Raw genomic sequence first — 19,611 nt, 5'->3', positions numbered from 1 at the left:
AGGATGCCTCCTTTTTGTCTGAAAATGGGCATATAGGTGATGAAATTTCTTAGTTGGAACTTACTGACAATAAAAGTCAAATTTACTTATTTGGCACATTTTTTGATATTAAGAGACAAAAATATGCATTTTTATAGTGTTTTTGTATGCTCTGACAATCAATCGTAAATAAAATCAGTCTATGCACTCTAATTTTTATCCAACACATTTTCTATTCTAACCAATTTTTAAAAATTAACATACAAATGTGACAAAAGAGGAATATTTTATTATCCAACACACTTTCTATTTTTTAGCCAATTTAAAAACAACATACAATGTTGTAAAAGAGGAATATTTTATTGTCCAACACATTTTCTATTTTGACCAATTTAAAAATTAACATACAATGTTATGAAAGAGGAATATTTTATTGCCCAACACATTTTCTATTTTAACCAACTTTTAAAAATTAACATACAATGTTAAATAGGAATATTTTCTCTTGTACTCAAGATTCTGAATACTTAGACTTGTGTCAAGTCTTTGAATTTTGTCTTGCAATTGTTTAGAAATGTTCATGTTTTTGCCGTTTGGCCCAAAAATTCCCCAAATATAAAAATTTGACTTTATTTCCAATTAGATCTAAGTAGAGGATTAGGCCATACTTAATTTGACAAAACAAGATTTTTTTAAATCCCAAAACAATGAATACTGCATTTTTCTGGAATCAGGAGTAGGTTTGTGCAGTTTAACAAGTGCAAACCTACAGAGCTGACCAAGATACGATTGCAGACTACAAGGGAGGAGCTCTGTGGATATCAATGTTATTAGAGATTTGTAGTCAGTTGCAATGGTGTAGTCTGATTGAATGTGTATTGATAACGCATAAGCGTGTTGTATGCATTGCATAGACCAAGTGCGTAATAGTCGCAAAAGTTTGCAGTACACGCAACTAAAGATGTGAAGTTGGAAACAAGTTTCATTCATTTTTTGAGAATAAGGAGATTTTTTATCACAGTAACTAGTTAAAAAATAATATTTAACAGACTAAGAATGAGACTAGACTTAGCTGTGGTCTAAGACCACGAACACAGCCGTGTTGTGACCCCTTATTGACCTTTGACCCCAAAATATATGAAAACCCCATGGACTTTGGCTAATGTCAATGTATGCGTGCACATGGCATTACTTTGCAATGTTATTTGTGGCAGAAGGGGCATTTTGAAGGTTTTTCGTCTCAGACCGGAAGTGACCACTTAGTCACCTTTGACCCCAAATCTGTGTACACCCCATAGACACTGGGTAATAACAATGTATGTGTGTAAGTGGCATCACTGTCCTGCGTAATTTGTGGGAGAAGATGCATTTTAAAGGTATTTCGCTTTTATACCGAAATGACCCCTTAATGACCTTTGACCCCAAATAAAAAATACCATATATACATTGGTTAAACACAATTCATGTGTGAACATACCATCACTCTCCTATGTTTTTCTTAGCTAATAAAATTTTTTTGAAGATATTTCGATTTATACCGGAAGTGGCCCCTTAATGACCTTTGACCCCAAATCTGTGTACACCACATTGACACTGGGTAATAGCAATGCATGTGTGCAAGTGGTGTCACTGTCCTACGTAATTTGTGGGAGAAGAGTGGTGTCACTGTCCCACGTAATTTGTGGGAGAAGATGCATTTTAAAGGTATTTCGTTTTATTCGGAAGTGACCCCTTAATGACCTTTGACCCCAAGTAAAAAAAATACTACATATACATTGGGTAACTGCAACTCATATGTGAACATCCCGTTACTGTCCTATGTTTTCCTTAGCTAATAAAAAAATGTGAAAGTATTTCGTTTTATACTGGAAGTAACCCCTTAATGACCTTTGACCCCAAATCTGTGTACACCATATAGACTGGGTAATAACAATGCATGTGTGCAAGTGGCGTCACTGCCCTACGTAATTTGTAGGAGAAGATGCATTCTGAGTTGAAATCACGTTTTTGACCCCTTTGACCCCTGCATGACCATACTTGGCAGTGGGGTTTGACCCCCACCCTTTTTATTTTACCCCCACCCTTTTTATTGAGGCACCCTTTATATTGAAAATTCCTGACCCCCACGCTTTATACTGAGGCACCCTTTACACTGAAAATTCCTGACCCCCACCACTTTTTGCTTTTTCCCCTATTTGTATACATTGATGAAGTCACAGGCAATTTGGTTCAAAGTAAATTACGCCGAATTCTGCACCTATCATCACACAATAGCCTAGTGGATGTAAACATGCATCAAATGGAATTTTATCTTGCGATATGGTTTGCTGGCGTTTTTGTGGTTTGGCACTTATTCTTGGAAACTAGGATGATGTTATCATTCAATGAAAATATATTGTAAGCTGGCACTCCCACCCTTTTTATTTTACTCCCACCCTTTATATCAATCCACCCTTTTTACCAACAAAGTTTAAACCCCCACCCTTTTAAGGATTTTCCAAATTTCCAAGTGGCACCCTTTAAAAAGGGTGCCCTGCCAACAGGGTGACCTTTGACCCCACAAGTTTCATGTGATAGGGGCACGATCAATAATCATTGTGACCAAGTTAGGTCAAAATCGATGTAAGTATGTGAGTGCTAGAGCAAATGTAATGGTTGACAGAAAGAAGAAAGAAAGAAGAACCTGTAAGAAATTTTTTTTTTTAATTTTAAAGTAAATAGGAATTTTTGTTTTTACTAAATTGCTGCCAACCATTGAAAAATGGATTGTGGACTAGAGAGTATGGACGCAGTGGAAATAAAGAAGAAAAAAACTATCTAGAACTATAGATTTTCATTTTTAAGCAGGAGCAAACAGAAAAAAGGTCATATCACATACACTTTCATGAAGTAAAAAAGTAACATTTAAATGATTCTATTAAACTTGCTGGCAGACAAGAATGGCACTTGTTTAAATTTTGAGAGCTTACACAGCGTAAACAAGGAAGTGGGGTTCTGATTGGCTGATTCAATCGTCTGACAATTATAGCAACAAAACGGTATACTGTTTGGCCGATTACGCGTCAAAGTGTTGGTTGGCGCAAAGACCGCGTATGGTGCTCATTAACAAGGCGCTTGGGTCAATCTGAGCAAAAGAGTTCTCTGGAAGCTACTATAAGGTCACATAATGGTTATTGGTTCTAATCAGCGTTAACTTTCATGTGATAATCCAATTCTGTGCTTAATGGATCCAATTTCCTGGAATGATAAATGATTGACTTGAAGCTGACAGGAAAATCTTCTTCAGTATCAACCAATTAGTGTGTGGTTACATTGAAGATGTCAGCGTAATTAGAAGACCATACTGATGTGATTATGGTTAAATTTAGATTCTTGTGAATCCAGATCTGCTGCAGTGATCTCTTACTCTGAAATAGTTGTGCTGATTGTGGGATAGGCTTTTACGATCGGAGTTCATAACAATTAGTAAGTTTTTAGCGGGTTCACTGTCGTTTAGAACTGTTAAGCTTTCATCAGGAGTAACTCTGACTTTTTAAAAAGTTTTTAATTACTGATGGCTCTGAAAATAGCCGTTCACTGAAGACTATCCCTCGTCAACAGAGAACTGTTATGCTGAATGGTAACTTAGCTTCGAAAGGTTTACAACTTTATTTTTCACTTGGCAGTGTGAAAATTGACATAAAGTCTGTATTGAAGATGCAGTAAGATATTCCAATAATAGACTTCCATTTTAACAGTTCTCTAGAGGTTCAATCATGCCATTTGTTGTTTGTAGCCTTAATGAATGAACCAATGAATGCAGAATGATAGGTGCAATATTTGAGTTCCTACGCTGTGCTACACAGGTTCCTTATGAAATACACACCCAAGTTATTGAGATTTAAAAATGTTTAGGATTTGGGGTTTTAGGAACTGAAGCTGACTGATGTAGACTTGATTGCTTTTCTGATCGCTTTAAGTGGAAAATAATTACACCCTTTGTCGGTATTTAAAAACCCACAATATATTGATGGCATATCATTATAATGATGTCAAATTTTCAGGTAACCTGATGCCAAGAAATAGCACAGGTGTTTGCAAAATAAATTAAGAAAGCCATGTTTCCTTGAGAGTAATCTCGATTAACGAGTCATTCCCATCTATAATTTAGTACACTGCTAGTAGTATGAGGGTGGAGTGCCCCCTCCCTGGATATGGCACTAATTATTCCAGTAATCCCTTTGTCACGTACTTCACAGGTAAATATCAAAATATTGGTGACCAAGAGTGGGGGTAAGAAACGATCTTGAATGAGGTGAACAAACAGCTGCAAATGTTTAAGACTGCTAAATGATGTATGAATCAGGTGCATAGCCTTATTTACTTGGTAAGGTTATGATGTACAACATAAGGCATGGAGATAACATAATTAGTTGCTCATGTGTAGCTTGTGGTTTGTATTGGTCACCATTGGGATTGGATTATAGTACCTTTACTACCTTGCATTCTTAATGGTGTTTAGTTGGAAAACAGATGGAGACCAAATGGGTTGATGGAAATTGAGATGCAATAAGACTACTGAACCTGATATGCATACCAAAACTAGGATGCTTCTCTGTTTGAAATTCTGTTTTGCCGATTTTGGATGATGTGTTTATGCTCAACATGGAGTGACTCTACATATGTGAGATTGCATAACATGCTCAATCCCCGGGGCTCAATCTGAGGCTATTGATGGACGTGTTGATACTACGCTTTATTCTGTACAGTGCCCAGATTGTTATAGAGGGCCATATACTATGGGCTGTATGCATTGTAATGTACAAAAAGTAACCTGGATTCGGAACAGCACCCTCAGATCGTGCACTGTTTATGAGATTGACATGGAGTGACTTTGACATGGAGGCAGTCTTTTTGTGGATGCTAATATTATTTTTACAAAGTTTTTGTAAATGATGCAAGTATGTATTGAATTAAACATAAAACTGATCAACTGGACTCACATTTATTTGAGAGGCTACAGTATCGCACCTAATCCAAGGTGCATCTTGATGCAAGTATGGTTTTTAGGATTGTGCATCTTTTCACAAAGCTTTTGTCTTGTATCTGTGGATCCCAGTAACCCTGATGGTGAATCACAATGAATACAAATACACAATGAAGAAATGTATAAATGGTCTGTGTACTGGAATACCTCATGAAAATGTGTATCTTATTGATCTAGGAGAACTTGTATACCTGAGAGTGATGGAAAAATAACATTCTATATGGTTGTTGTGATCAATTATTGTGTGAATATACCAAGCTTTTCCTTCTGATAAGTCTTTGGAGATGGAAGAGTCAAGTCATTTGTATATAATATGGGATCAATCCCGTCAGGTAAGGTTGACCCCACAATGACCTTTGAACCTTTGCCCTTCCAAATGTAATGTAATGCAAAACTTTACTCCAGTAAATTTGCGAAATGAAAATATATAAGACCCATACCCACAAAATGAGAGAAAAGTTGACATTCTAATTTAATTTAATCCAATTTGTATTCTCTGGATCATAAGCTTATATACATTTCAGGGTTACTCCTTCCCCAGTTCGCCCTCGGTCTTCAAAATGCAATATTTCAATGAAGAATTCTTTTGTTTTCTGACAATAAACCATGTCTCCTTTTTCTCCCTGGTGACTTTTCACTCAATTTGTAAGAACAGGTGTCATATGTTGTGAAAGTAGTTTTACAGTAGTACTTGAAAATGTTAGGTTGTTTGATCATTGGCGTATGGGTATACCTCAGCTATTGAAACCCTATGGGTGCATGAAATATTCACAGCAATGTCATATTACTCAAATCATGTCTTAACATAGGTATACAACTTATTTTATTCTAGGGAATTGGAGTAAAATATATAGCTTTGGTCATTTTTGTAGGTTTAGATATATCAAATATATTGCATTGGAATTTGTATGTTTTCAGGTGATATTTAAAGTTTGATCATGTAGGTAACAAGAGTTTAAAAACAATACCTGTTACTTGTATCTTTATAATATGTGACCTGCTACCACGAAATGAGCGTAAAGTCGCAAGTTGGTAGTTTTGAGACATTCTGGCTGCTGAGTTGATGTTATTTGTTTACCATGCACCTGTACAAGTCAGGAGTATGTCCTTTGTGAATGGCTCATTGTGTCCACACAGACATCCTACTGGTTTGAACAGGTGCATAAGAAACAAAGAACACCAATGCAGTAGGCAGGGTGAGTGACTTTATGCTCATTTCGTAGCAGGTCAAATATTTTTGCAAGGTAGCTACTCAAGACATTGTATGGGTTCTATTTTTGTAATTTACCATGTGAAACCTTGACCAAACACTTAAAATTGACCTTTATTAGTTAATAAGCAGAATTAAATTTCCTTATGGTCACTCTATTAATAGTTGGATAATGTGTATAATTAAGTACACTGTTACCTCAATTAAAAGGTAGTGTATGACCAGCTTCATAACATTATGCATACATAATGTATTTCTAATACCCTTTTTAATAAGAATGCGGTACAAACCACTGCACTACATGTAGGGCAGGAAAATACATGCAATGCAGAAAACAAAAGCAAATTAACACACAAAATATTATTATGGAAACAGAAATGATTTTAACAATATTTTGAAAATTGCAAGATGGGCCTCTCTGATGGGAAGAGAAGGGTATTCCATAGCTTAGGTCCTACTACAGAAAAAAAAACATGTCTCCAATTTGTTTTGGGGATATACAGCTTTGTCTGGTGACTGATCACTAGATGGAATGATGATTTATGATAACTGTATGGAATGATATCTGATGAAAGATATTGTGGTTGAGAACCATCAATGCATTGGTTAATGAAAACTAAATCATTTAAAATTACCCAAGTCTTATTTTTGATGTGCTAATAAAGACAGTCCAACGGAGTACTACTGATGCTAAGAAGAAGCAGGTTGCCGTAATTGCCCAACTTTCAGTGGGTTCATTGTGGACAAGATTACTCAACTTTTAATGGGTTCATTGTGGACAAGATTACTCAACTTTTAATGGGTTCATTGTGGACAAGATTACTCAACTTTTAATGGGTTCATTGTGGACAAGATTACTCAACTTTTAATGGGTTCATTGTGGACAAGATTACTCAACTTTCAGTGGGTTCATTGTGGACAAGATTACTCAATTTTCAGTGGGTTCATTCTGGACAAGATAACTCAACTTTCAGTGGGTTCATTGTGGACAAGATAACTCAACTTTCAGTGGGTTCATTATGGACAAGATTACTCTGTCAGATTTAGATGTAATCTTTTCAGGACAAGGCTGTCAGAAGAGTGATGTTAAGTGACTCTGAAGACAGCAATGTAAAAGTAGTCTGGCATTGGTTGCTGATGGCTCCTCTGTCTGACTGCTGTGTACTGGTGTCTTTAAAATACTCATTCAAAGTGGACAGCCCCAAGGAAAATCGCTGTGAAGAATCCAAAACACTACGTCTGTCACAGCGGAAAAATGCCCCCATAAACATTTGCCTATATGATGGCTTTTAATGTGTTCAACTCCTTTCAGAGTTGCCATCCATTTTGAAATCAATGAGGGCCAGTCTATATTGAATAATTTCAAATCAATTAATCTTTATCAAATGAAACAATTTGCATAGTGAGAACAGGATCTGAGTTCTATCTAATTCTGTAAAAATAATGTTGTATTACTTTGATATCATGTCACAATAATTATTTATTTGGTGGTGGGCACTGATATCAGGTGTATGAGGATTTGTTTTTCTTCTTATCTAATAGAATATTGATGATTAGACATTGTTTGTTTCATTTCAGTTGTAGAACTTCGTAAGCAGCTTGAAACCACAGAAAAGGAAAGTGATGAGGAGAAACAGAAGCTGGCCCAAGAATTGTCCCGCGGTAAACAAGCTGTCATATCTCTAATGCAGGTAGGTAGCTGCTACACTGGTAAAAAGGAACTGAAATTCAGTTTTGTTTTGAATTATATAGTTGGTGATTATAATCAATTACTCCTAAATTGGCATTAAGAAAAGTCAAGAACATTATACTCCCCATCAAAAAGATATACCCCTTCATAAAGATTGGAATGGGAATATGCTACACGTAACCCCAAGGTTGCAAACCATCAAAATAAATAATCCAATAGAATAAAAAAATTGCCCCTTTTATGGTAAGTCCTGAAAGCCTGTGTCATTTAACCTGTCCATCAGCATGATGTGTGTAGGGGTAAATGGTGCAATGGCTTTCAGGATGTAGTGAAATGAGACCTGTTCCCACAAAATGAGAGGAAAGTTGCACATGTTTATTTGGCATTATGTCCAGATTCATATTCTCTGGATTATAAGCTTTAAAATGATATCAAACATGTTGGGTTGTGTGCCGGTCGGAATTTGTATTTATTTGTTGTCATGTTTAATTGTAACACTTTGAGGTTAGTAAACTATTCATTCTTTCTTATTTATTATATTCAGTTTCCTCTCGTAGCGAGCAATCGTTCCCCATTGTGTTTATTTGTTCTTGTGCAGGATGCGTATCCCCATTATCCACTTTACTTTAAGGGATCTAAAATGAGCGTTTATTGCTTTGACAGTATTTTTGTGGGACATGAGAGCACCTCAGACCTATCGAATTGCATTCTGAATACTGAAGCATGTCTTTCTGATATCAAATAATTTTCATTTTTGAAAATCACAATATAATACAAATTTTATGACCAATTATAAAAATTTGATATTTTTCAAATTTTTGATTTATAACAGTCCTCGAAGTAAAATATATAAATCTAATGATATATTCTTAAAGTGTATGTAGCAGGGAGGAAAAGCCGACGGTCAATTGAAAATTTTGACCTTTCATATTGAAGATATGGATTTTTTCCCCAAAAAGACCAAATTTTGTTTGGTGTATTGGGAAAAAAAATCCATATCTTCAATACGAAAGGTCAAAATTTTCAATTGATCGTCGGCTTTTCATCCCACCTACATACACTTTAAGTATAAATGATCAGATTTACAAAGTTTACTTCAAGTACTGTTAAATATCAATTTTAATGATTTGCCATAAAATGTGTATTAAATTATGTAATTTCAAAAATCAAAATTATTTGATATCAGAATGACATTCTTCAGATTTAGAATGCAATTCGATATGTCTGATGTGCTCTAATGTCCCAAAATAAATACTGTCCAAACGTTCATACCCCAGCCCTTAATTCATTCTTTCTTATTTATTATATTCAGTTTCCTCTCGTAGCCAGCAATCGTTCCCCATTGTGTTTATTTGTTCTTGTGCAGGATGCGTATCCCCATTATCCACTTTACTTTAATTGAAGAAAGACATACATTTCACAAATGAACAATAAATCTTCTTTATTTCAAAGTGTTCATATTGTCCGATATTTTAAGCCGCAAATTCTCTATGCTGCATCCTGTTATTGTATCATTTAATATATTGGCTTTCTTGTTGAGTATCAATTCAGGAAGTCATTAACATGGTGAGCATAATTAATACCAAAGCAATCGGACGTATGGTTCAGTTACCAGTGATGAATCTATGAACACGAGTTTGGGAAAGACTCTCGGAATGGATTGACTATTAACAGTCACAAAACTATATTGTTACTTTCAACAACAACAACAACAAAATAATATGCTAATGGTCTATCTGGTAAATTTTTGCTAATAAATAAATAATACTGATAATAATAAAAATAAAGCTACTGCCTAATTTTGATTCGAAATAAAGAAAATAAGCACATTTTCTACATTTTTGAAAACATCTTAAAAAGCATTCACACACACACATATGTCCCACAGACCTTTTGGTAACAAGATTACATGGGAACCACACATTTCAGGTTTGAAAAGGGCATTGACTTGCTCCTCCCCCCTCCCTCTGACTTAAATGTTATAGAAAAAGTGCACAGCTACTGAATTTTACATATGGCTAGCGATCCATGATGAGATTACTTCAAATTTAAGAAAGCCAGTATTCCCATCAGTGAATCATTCATATAAAAATACTGTACCCCTGAGGATTGAGTGCCACTTTGCTTCCTCTCAGCAAATCATTGGTCAGTAGGTAATAATGATACATTAAGGTCAAAATTATGCAAATAAACACCCATGCGGATTTAGTTTGAATCTTGGGTTTTAATTATATTGTATCTGTTAGTAATATTGATATATCCTATATGGGATGATGCAATCAGATACTATTATTGGTCCTCTGTGTCATGCAAATATGTATCATGCATTATACCCCCGGGATTGCACTACACATAAAGGAAAAAGCAAATTAATCCAACATTTAATTTTTTGAATTGAAAATATAGTTTTTGTTTTTCCAGATGAAACATTGCTCCAATATGCACAACTAAACTAAAGAGATCAATTTTTGTTGTGTGCTATTTTCTTTGCTAAAAACTCACACATTTATTCAATATAGAAATGTATAAAAATACAGAATATGCATATATATTTCAACTGGATTTGCAATAACACTAAAATGCAAATATTTCATACCTGTTATACATGTTTGAAAAAAGTTAGAATAAAAAGATTTGGGTCTGTTGTTTTTAGAGTTGGTCAGGTTGTGCAAATCAAACATTTTTTACACCTAATGAGGGATTTATGTTAATTGATTTTGTGATTTTAACCAAGCATTTTGGAAAAAGCAATTAAAACATCCTAAGATGTTTATGAATGAGTTTATGACTGGTTATGATGTTGATTATGTTCAAGTGACGTGGGCCACCTTCATCACAAACTGTGTAATTTTAGTTAAGTACTGTTTTTAAACATCAGGGTCACACATTCTGTAAAAAAAGACACTAGAAATAGGACATACATTGATACTTGAACTGCAACAAAATCATACCTAGAGATATTACCCTATTTAAGTAGTATTAATCATGACTTGTACTTTCACAGCAAGAAAAGGAAACAATGAAGGAAGAATTGGTGAAGGAAAAGGAAGATGCAGTAACAGAAAGAGACAAACATTGGCAAGATGTGATGTCAGAGAAAGATAGAGAATATCAAGATGCTCTCACCAACAAGGTAAAAACTTAACTTTACGAAAATGTTGGAGGTACATTTGGTCCCCATTCTTGATGATCCAATATGGGAGATTTCCCATTACACAGGCCATCCTGTGCTCTATCTATGCTTAGTGTCAATGTTTGCACATTTGTGACGCAATCAAGCAAATTGAGTCGTTTATCAAGCAAGATCAACATTCAGGTTTTAATTTCATTATTTGTGTCATTTTCAGAGCTTTGTTAGGCCAGTAAAATCAGCTGAAAAGGTCAAAAAAATTGCAACATGGAATTTTTTTGCGGAAAACATTTCTATTAGGTGCCCTTATCAATATACTAAAAGTCTACCAAAATCAACCTCTCATGAAATATGGATAAATCGATTTTTTTCAAAATGGCCTCCAAAATGATTAAAATGGTGGACAAAATATAGAAAACAGACTCACTATGTCACTTATTAGTAATAGTAACACGATTCAGTATGTTTCAAGCCATGCTTCAAGGTCTGAAATAAGATTAATCACTTTTTCTCACTTGTAAGTTTTCAAAATGGCCGCCAAAATAGCTGGAACGGTCATTATTCCATCACTAAATATGGAATTAAATAATTAGCACTTGTAAACACAAACTGATAGTTTGGGACCACAAGAAACCCTCTGTACCACAGAAAAAAGTTTTGACACCCCAAGAGGAACGGGGATGCCCGGTATCACCAAACCCTAACGACATATCGCCCCACCAACGCACGTTTCTTGTGACCCTCTACGTATGAACGTATGACAATCTTGAGCGGTGGAACGCCTAAAACGCGTGTCAGTCTCAGTTCGTGAGAGGTAAGTATTATGCGCTTGCGTATCTCCCTCTCACTTCTGAGTGGGGTAAACACTGAGCAACTCTACTTACCTCCCACGATCTCTTTGATACGTGCAATGTACCCTCTCAGAGGCGTGATGGGCGTGACGGTTTCATTGCATATATCCCGCAATGAGAACCAGATCAGGGAGGCACATCGGGTAACGAGTAAAGGACAGGGTCTGGTTCTTGTCCAGGAACCCAGCCCGGGGAAGGATAGAGACTACCCCAGTGGTGAAGCGTCTATAGACAGAACATGCACATAACTGAACAATGTCGACCGCAGGCCACTGCCATCAAGAACACAGTCTTGAGTGTCAAGTCTTGCAACGAGAGAGGTCCTCCGTGGGTTCGAAGGCCTTGGTTAGATACTGCAACATCAACATGAAGTCCCATTCCGGAACCAGGGAGCGAACTGGAGGTCTTTCTGTCACCATGCTCTTAATGAGGTCCGCAAGTGCTGGACTCGATAAGACCGTCATATACCCCCCCCCCCCAAGTCATGATGAATCGCTAAAATGGCAGTATCGTATGCTTAAGCGGTACGAAGCATACGGTCCCCGTGGTAAGGAAATCTGTGACTTGTAGAATCGGCGAAGTCGCGAATCGTAATTCTGTCCAGTTGACTGTTGCCTTGCCTTTCAGCAAGCGCAGAAACCGAATATTAATGGCCCGCTGTCTGGACGGACTGGCGGAAGTACGCCAAACAGTCAGGTGGAGGTTGTTAATCCTGCATGGTGTCCCGGCCTACCGCCCTTAATCCCTGGTGAAGTAAGGTGGAAGCTAATGGTTCTGATGGGACGATCTAACATCTAAAGATGGACCGATACATGCATACTACTGAGTGAGGTGCCACTCAATTAGACAAGAGAGATGAGGACTGACCCACCCGACAAGCAATCGGCGAGTCAACCCCGTCCGAAGCTCCGTACCCCCTCCACTGACACTACAGAAGAAGGGACACTGTCTCCCTGCAAATGCTGATAGCTGGGACTTGTGTTTGGTGCCCCCTCCCTGTTGATGTAAAACGCAATGGTCATGCTGTCATACTGAGTTGATTTATCCACCAGGAGAGGCAGGAGTGGAGCTGTCGAGGGACCGGAATTATGAGGCTCTGAGGATGCCGGCACGCTTGCAACTGCCCGAGGAAGTATAGCTGTATCTCCCTCGTACGCAAGTACACCGAACGCTGGCCACCAGCCCTAATAGGCGAAGCCACACCCGAGCCTGAACCGATGCCGCCTGCCTGATAATCAGAGTGCATAATCAAACATCAGCGATCCTCAAGCCTATGGAGAGACCGGACCCTGGCGAAGTATATCGTCGCCCCCAGAATTATTCAAGTGGAACAGTAAAAATAAGTTACAGTCATATTGCAGTCATGCTGACAATTAAATCACCTTTTCGAATCACCCCTGATTTATAGGTCTTTAGAATCGACCCTGTAGCTCTTTGTGGGAGAAATGTTTGACAACGCTGTATTGAATGTTATATTAGGACCGTCCATCCAATTACCATTCAAATGTTTACTCTAAAGTATCCGATACACATAATAATTATGTGGATCATAACTTACATGTACTATTTTAATACTGATTCAGCTTCTATGGTGAAAAGTTGATTGCCCTGTCTATATTGACAACTCATAATGAACGTATTTGGCGGCCATTTTGAAATTTTGAACAAAAACTACGCAGACAAATAAATATTTTTGAAACGGTAAGGGCATAAGAGCATTTGTAGGTCAAAATGTCACCCAATTCCCACATGGACACTCATATAATATTGAAATCACAACTGTCTATTTTTTACGACATTTTGGCTGCCATTTTGAAAAAGTCAACTTTACACATCTTTCGCAGAGGTTGATTTTGGTAGACTTTGAGTATGTTAAAATAGAGACTTAAGAGCAACATTTTCATAACTAACATGTACTATTTTAATACTGATTCAGCTTCTATGGTGAAAAGTTGATTGCCCTCTCTGTATTCACAACCCATGAACGTATTTGGCGGCCATTTTGAAATTTTGAACAAAAACTACGCAAACAAATAAATATTTATGAAACAGTTAGGGCATAAGAGCATTTATAGGTCAAAATGTCACCCAATTCCCACATGGACACTCATATAATATTGAAATCACAACTGTCTATTTTTACGACATTTTGGCTGCCATTTTGAAAAAGTCAACTTTACACATCTTTCGCAGAGGTTGATTTTGGTAGACTTTGAGTATGTTAAAATAGAGACTTAAGAGCAACATTTTCCGAAAATAGAATTCATGTTGCAATTATTTTGACCTTTGGAGATTTTGGGGCTGATTTTTACTGGCCTATGTTTCAATGGAAACTACATTACAATTGGACCTATGGTTCTAGAGATACCGTGATTTGAGTGTTGCGCAAAACAATAAGATACAAAGAAAGTTGAATCCTATTATTGGCTGTATCTCAAAATCAATATTAACGACAGATGACTCATTTAGCTTGATCACATCACATTTATGATATTAATGATCTTATTTGCATGTAGAATGGCCGGAACGACATTTCTCCAGTTTTAGCCATTAAACTAAAAAAAAACTGCAGTGTACTTCTAATTAATATTAATACATCATGATTTTGATTTAAACTTTTGATCCAAACACAACGAATTAATTCCTACCTCGGACTTTTCAGATGGTACTCCATCTTTCATCAGCGAGTGAGTGACTGTATCAGGTCGTGATCTCTTTGACCTTTGACCTAATAACAGACTCATAGACTCCTGAGAGTTTGAACCGGCACCCGTCTTTGTTGAGAGATGGTTGGTTGGCTTTGATGTGAACTGCTTCCTTGACTCCACGTTGGAGCCACCTGCTGTCCCTGTCGAGTAAGTGAACTTTATTTAAGTCCACAAAATGTCCAGGAGACTCCAACGTGCAGTCAAGGAAGCAGTTCACACTGGGGCGTGACGGGGGCCGGTTTAAACTCTCAGGAGTCTACGAGTCTGTTATTAGGTCAAAAATCCTGAGGTAGGAATTAATTCTTTGTGTTTGGATCAAAAGTCAAAATCATGATTTATACCAACACATATGAACTTGAACATTAATACATCATGCCAATGTTTAATAATATATCAAAACTAAATTTTTTGGTATCTTCCCCTCCCGAGAAAAATCATGCTCATTATGCAAAAATCATGCTCATTATGCAAAAATCATGCTCATTATGCTGCTTATATCAAGCCTTACAATCTCTTTTACAGAACCCATACCATTCCTCTAGTGGGTCAGCTTTATTTGTCTCAATATTTGAGTGCAAACACCACTTAGTCATGCTGCCCTCCAACCTGTCTAATGAGTCGGGTTAGCTAAGAAGTGTGTTAATCTATGTTGGGGACATAATCCAAGAAATCCTCAAATTACATTTTTAGCTTGTGGTCCTTGCATCCATGTCAGTTGTTGGCTAAGATCTGTTGAAAAAACATTGGGATAATAATCCAAGAACCTCTAAACTTATATTTTTAGCTTGTGATCCATGCATCCATGCCATGTTGGCTAAAAAGTATATGTTGATATACATTTGGGTAATAATCTGAGAAACCCTTTACAGGGATGTAGCTATAGTGGGAGGTGGTGGGCAGCAGAGCCCCACCACTCAGCTGCAATTTAAGCACATGAGCCCACCACTCAGAGGCCAAAAGTGCACCGTTTTATTGAATTGGTCAATAATTTGGTGCATTTTGGCAAAAAAATGACAAATATGGAAGATTTTCATCAAATGCCACCCAGCACTAAAAATATCTTAGCTACAACCCTGACCCTTTATTAATCTAAGAAACCCTTTATTAATCTAAGAAACTTTTATTTTTATATTGTGGTCCTTGCATCCATGTCTGTTGTTGGCTAAGAAGTGCACTGTACACTTGAATAATAATCCAAGAAACCCTAAACCTTTATTTTTAGCTTGTAGTCCTTGCATCTATGTCAATATTTGGCTAAAAATAAACAGGGTTATGCTAAAGTGTTACACCTGGTGAATTACCATCCATAATTGGCCCGTTAGACAATTATGAAGAAGGATAATGTGATTATGATTTTATGTTTCATATACCGTATACGTTCGCCTAATGGCGCTATGGGCTCCCTTGACATAACTTGAATTTTAGACACAAACTAAAAGTGCCCTCCCATAAAAATCACACCAGCAAATAAGGGCACATACCCTTAATTCTTATTGGGATTTTTAGAGGAGGGAGCTCTCTATTTGTACATGAAATTTACCCCAAGGCAAAGGAGCACAGGTGCGCCATTAGGCGAATGTTTACGGTATTATAAGAAAGACAATTCCAAACATACAGTCAGTTTTATCAGGTTTTACCACCATGTTTGACTTAAATAAAAAACTATGAATATAAATGAAAGTATGGAAAACTCCATGACATGAGAGTATTTATTTGTCATGCAACTGAGAATTAGCAAGTAGAAATTTTGTAAAAATTGATTTAAGATATGGTTAACATGAGACAAGAATCATATTTTGGTTAGAAAACTGAAAACCAAATCAAGTAACCTTTTGGACACTTAACACCAAAACGGAGTCATGCACGTTTGGTAACTACTTGTAACTTCTTACATCTTGTTACTTATTTATAATAAGAGACATTTAATTTAGTGCCCAACACAAACAGCCTCTGGTCGCTTTACACAACATATTAATCTAGGGCACAAAATATTAAAATCTAAAAGCTACACTTAGCCTAACTTAAACATTCTTTTACACATACACAATATTTCAAGAAGTTACATAGATTTCAATGTAATCATGTAACTTATGTAGACTCAAACTGAATATGATAGAATCAGACTTGATTTACTTGATGGCATGATATTAGACCCCTCGCATGCCACGCAGAAGATCACCAACCTGTAGCCATGGAGGTTACGCTGCGATTCCCTGGGTATATATGACTTAGGCTGATTGCGTCATTGCATCACGTGGAATGCATGCACGCACAGTGGTTTGAATAGTGAGACTTGGTTCGGTTAGGATTAATTCGTTTAGCAAAAATATCATCAAATTTGTATATCATTCCAGAACGAAATTACAACACAGTGGCCGTTGGAGCAGTGTGATACACATATTAATAATCATGCATAACCCACAAACGGAAAATTGTTGAAATCAACTGAAATTTTGGGAATAAGCTTTTTTTGTGAATATCTACTGAAAAGGTAAAAAAGAGGATGCTAGGATCTCAAAATACTCCTTTAAATTATCTGTAATAAAATGTTGGTATTTATTTTGTTCTTCCAGGAGAAAGAACATGAATTAGGGCTTCAGAGACGAGATGACGACAACCGCCGGACTTTGAAAGAGAAGGAATCTGATATGATGATGGCTATAGAAGAGAGGGAGCTTCAAAAGATGGCAGCTGTTAGTGCACAGGACAATAAGAAAGATGAATTACAGAGGGTCATTGATGAAATGAAAACTGTAAGTGTATGATGTGTCCAGAGTTATATTAAGGCAGCTGTGTACTCTCAGACATGCATGTAGTAAAAGTGCCATAACTTTGTAATTATTCACGCAAGACATATAAAAGTATACATTTTTATAAAGACAATACATCAATGAAAGTACAGATTTGGTGTAAAAACAACAATTATGAAGAAAATCACAAAAAGTGAGTTTTTGGCAATTTTGTTCGGTACATCATAACAAAAAATACTCTTTCCAAAAATGTTCGTTTTGTTTTTTTCTTAATCTAGAGACACCATTGCAAAAACGTTTTTTTTAGTTTTTGATATTGGCCTTATTTTTTTAGATATTGACCATATAAGGCATCAAAATGAACTTTTTAAATTCACAAGCGCCTATTTGCACAAAATGATGCCTAAAACCGAATTAGACCAAAATATAAAAAATGAGAAAACCGTTTCTTAAGTCGATCATGCTTTTTATGATGAGCATAATTGCTTACCTATAGATGCTGTATTTATTGAGTTATCGTGTACCTAAATCGTCATTTTACCAAGAAAATGAACATTGAAATAAAGGTCGTTGAAGTTTAAAGTGGTCACATTTTGCACTTCGATCGAAGCTCACAGGAGAATGCGGCAGTTCTCGTTTTTCTACCTTACATTACATGAACATCGGGTTAATCCACAGCCCCATGAGAAGTTTGTGCGAAATCTATTCATATCTTGATGTTTAAATCGGGGGAAAGAACTTGAAAAAATTCACATTTTATCAGCTAAAACGGAGCCATTTGACCGCTAGGTTTTTATGAAATCAGTGCTTCCGTGGTGCTTCCATAAGATGCTTGGCGCATGCAGATAAGCGTTGCGTGTGCATGCGTAGTGTGTCTGTGCGTTAAAAAATTGCTTGGCGTCTACAAAATGCGATGCGTTGTTGCGTAGCGTATACCCGATGGTACAACAAATATTTTCTTTCCTTTTAAATTGCGGAAACAGTGAAATAGTGAAATAAAATCCATAAAATAGAGCAGTTGGAGTTAACAAATCTGGATTTTCTTTCCTTGTATTTATAAAAAACATAACAAAGTAAATTAATTTCAAAAAAGCTCAATTTCGCGAAAGAAACAATGTCTAGAGTACACAGCCGCGTTAAGGTGATAGCAAATATGAGCATTGTGTTTGCAAAGGCAACCGTGGTAGATTTGTAATGCTTGGGGATATTCAGAAATCGATTTAAGGGGGTACTACACCCCTGCCCAATTTTGTGCATATTTTTGCATTTTTCTCAAAAATTATAGAGCATTGGTGACAAGTAACATATGTATATTTTAGGGGCAAGGACTACAACTACTCCACTGGAAATTTTATTTCAGCACAGACAACAGTTGTGGAGTTACAGTTAAAAATGAGGGAAAACCAATATTTGATCAACTTGTCACCAATGCTCTATAATTTTTGAGAAAAATACACTGGAAATACTCCACTGGAAATTTTATTTCAGCACAGACAACAGTTGTGGAGTTACAGTTAAAAATGAGGGAAAACCAATATTTGATCAATAAATCAATAACTACTTGCCTTGAGTTGCTGAATTTTCAGTGCAGTAGTTGTAGTCCTTGCCCTATAATATACATATCTTACTTGTCACCAATGCACTATAATTTTGATAAAACTTCAAAAATAGGCACAAAAATGGCCAGGGGTGTAGTACCCCCTTAACACTTTTCCAGTATTTTTTATTTATTGCTATAATTCATACTGGTTACCCATCCCTGTAGTGAATCAGCCTGAAAGCATATTTTGTTTTATAATAATATATTTTTGAACTTGTTTAATTTCTTGTACCTGTACCAAAAATTGTGTATTGGATATGAAAATGCTCATGGCAGTTGGCTTCAGAAACTACATGCTTTACATATACATGCACTGATATGCATGCCATGGGAGGTACATGTATACAGGAGTAATAATGTTTTCTGAAAAAGTGAGAGATATTATTATAATCAGATTGTAAACAAATAGTGCTTGGCAGGGTTGAGGCTGAAGAAGCAGCAATAATAGACAAATCTTAAAGGGAGACTCCGGCAATCATAACATTATGCTTTATATGTTAGAAAAATAATGATCAAGCATGAATCACATGGTTTTATTTAAAACAAACTCATATTGACCATAAAAACGAATAAAAGCAGTCGCATCTCAACACTCGATATTTCGCTGAAATTGTCTAAGTGCAATGACATAATGGGTATTTGTGCTTAATTGTCATCAGCCTTCTTT

The 19,611-nt window shown here is 36.4% G+C and overlaps 1 protein-coding gene across 1 annotated transcript in view; it reads left to right on the top strand.

The window, feature by feature from the left end:
- Positions 1–19,611, top strand: part of LOC140149086 (uncharacterized) — a 99,303-nt gene that overhangs the window by 46,353 nt on the left and 33,339 nt on the right. Inside the window, 3 exon segments of the mRNA XM_072171248.1 lie at positions 7,794–7,906; positions 10,910–11,038; positions 17,168–17,347. Coding sequence (XP_072027349.1) covers positions 7,794–7,906; positions 10,910–11,038; positions 17,168–17,347 — 422 coding nt within the window.

This window comes from Amphiura filiformis, chromosome 3 (assembly GCF_039555335.1).
Source record: "Amphiura filiformis chromosome 3, Afil_fr2py, whole genome shotgun sequence".
In the NCBI taxonomy this organism is placed as follows: domain Eukaryota; kingdom Metazoa; phylum Echinodermata; class Ophiuroidea; order Amphilepidida; family Amphiuridae; genus Amphiura; species Amphiura filiformis.
Note: the sequence above shows the minus strand (reverse complement) of the source record. Positions and strands in the feature narration are given on the sequence as shown.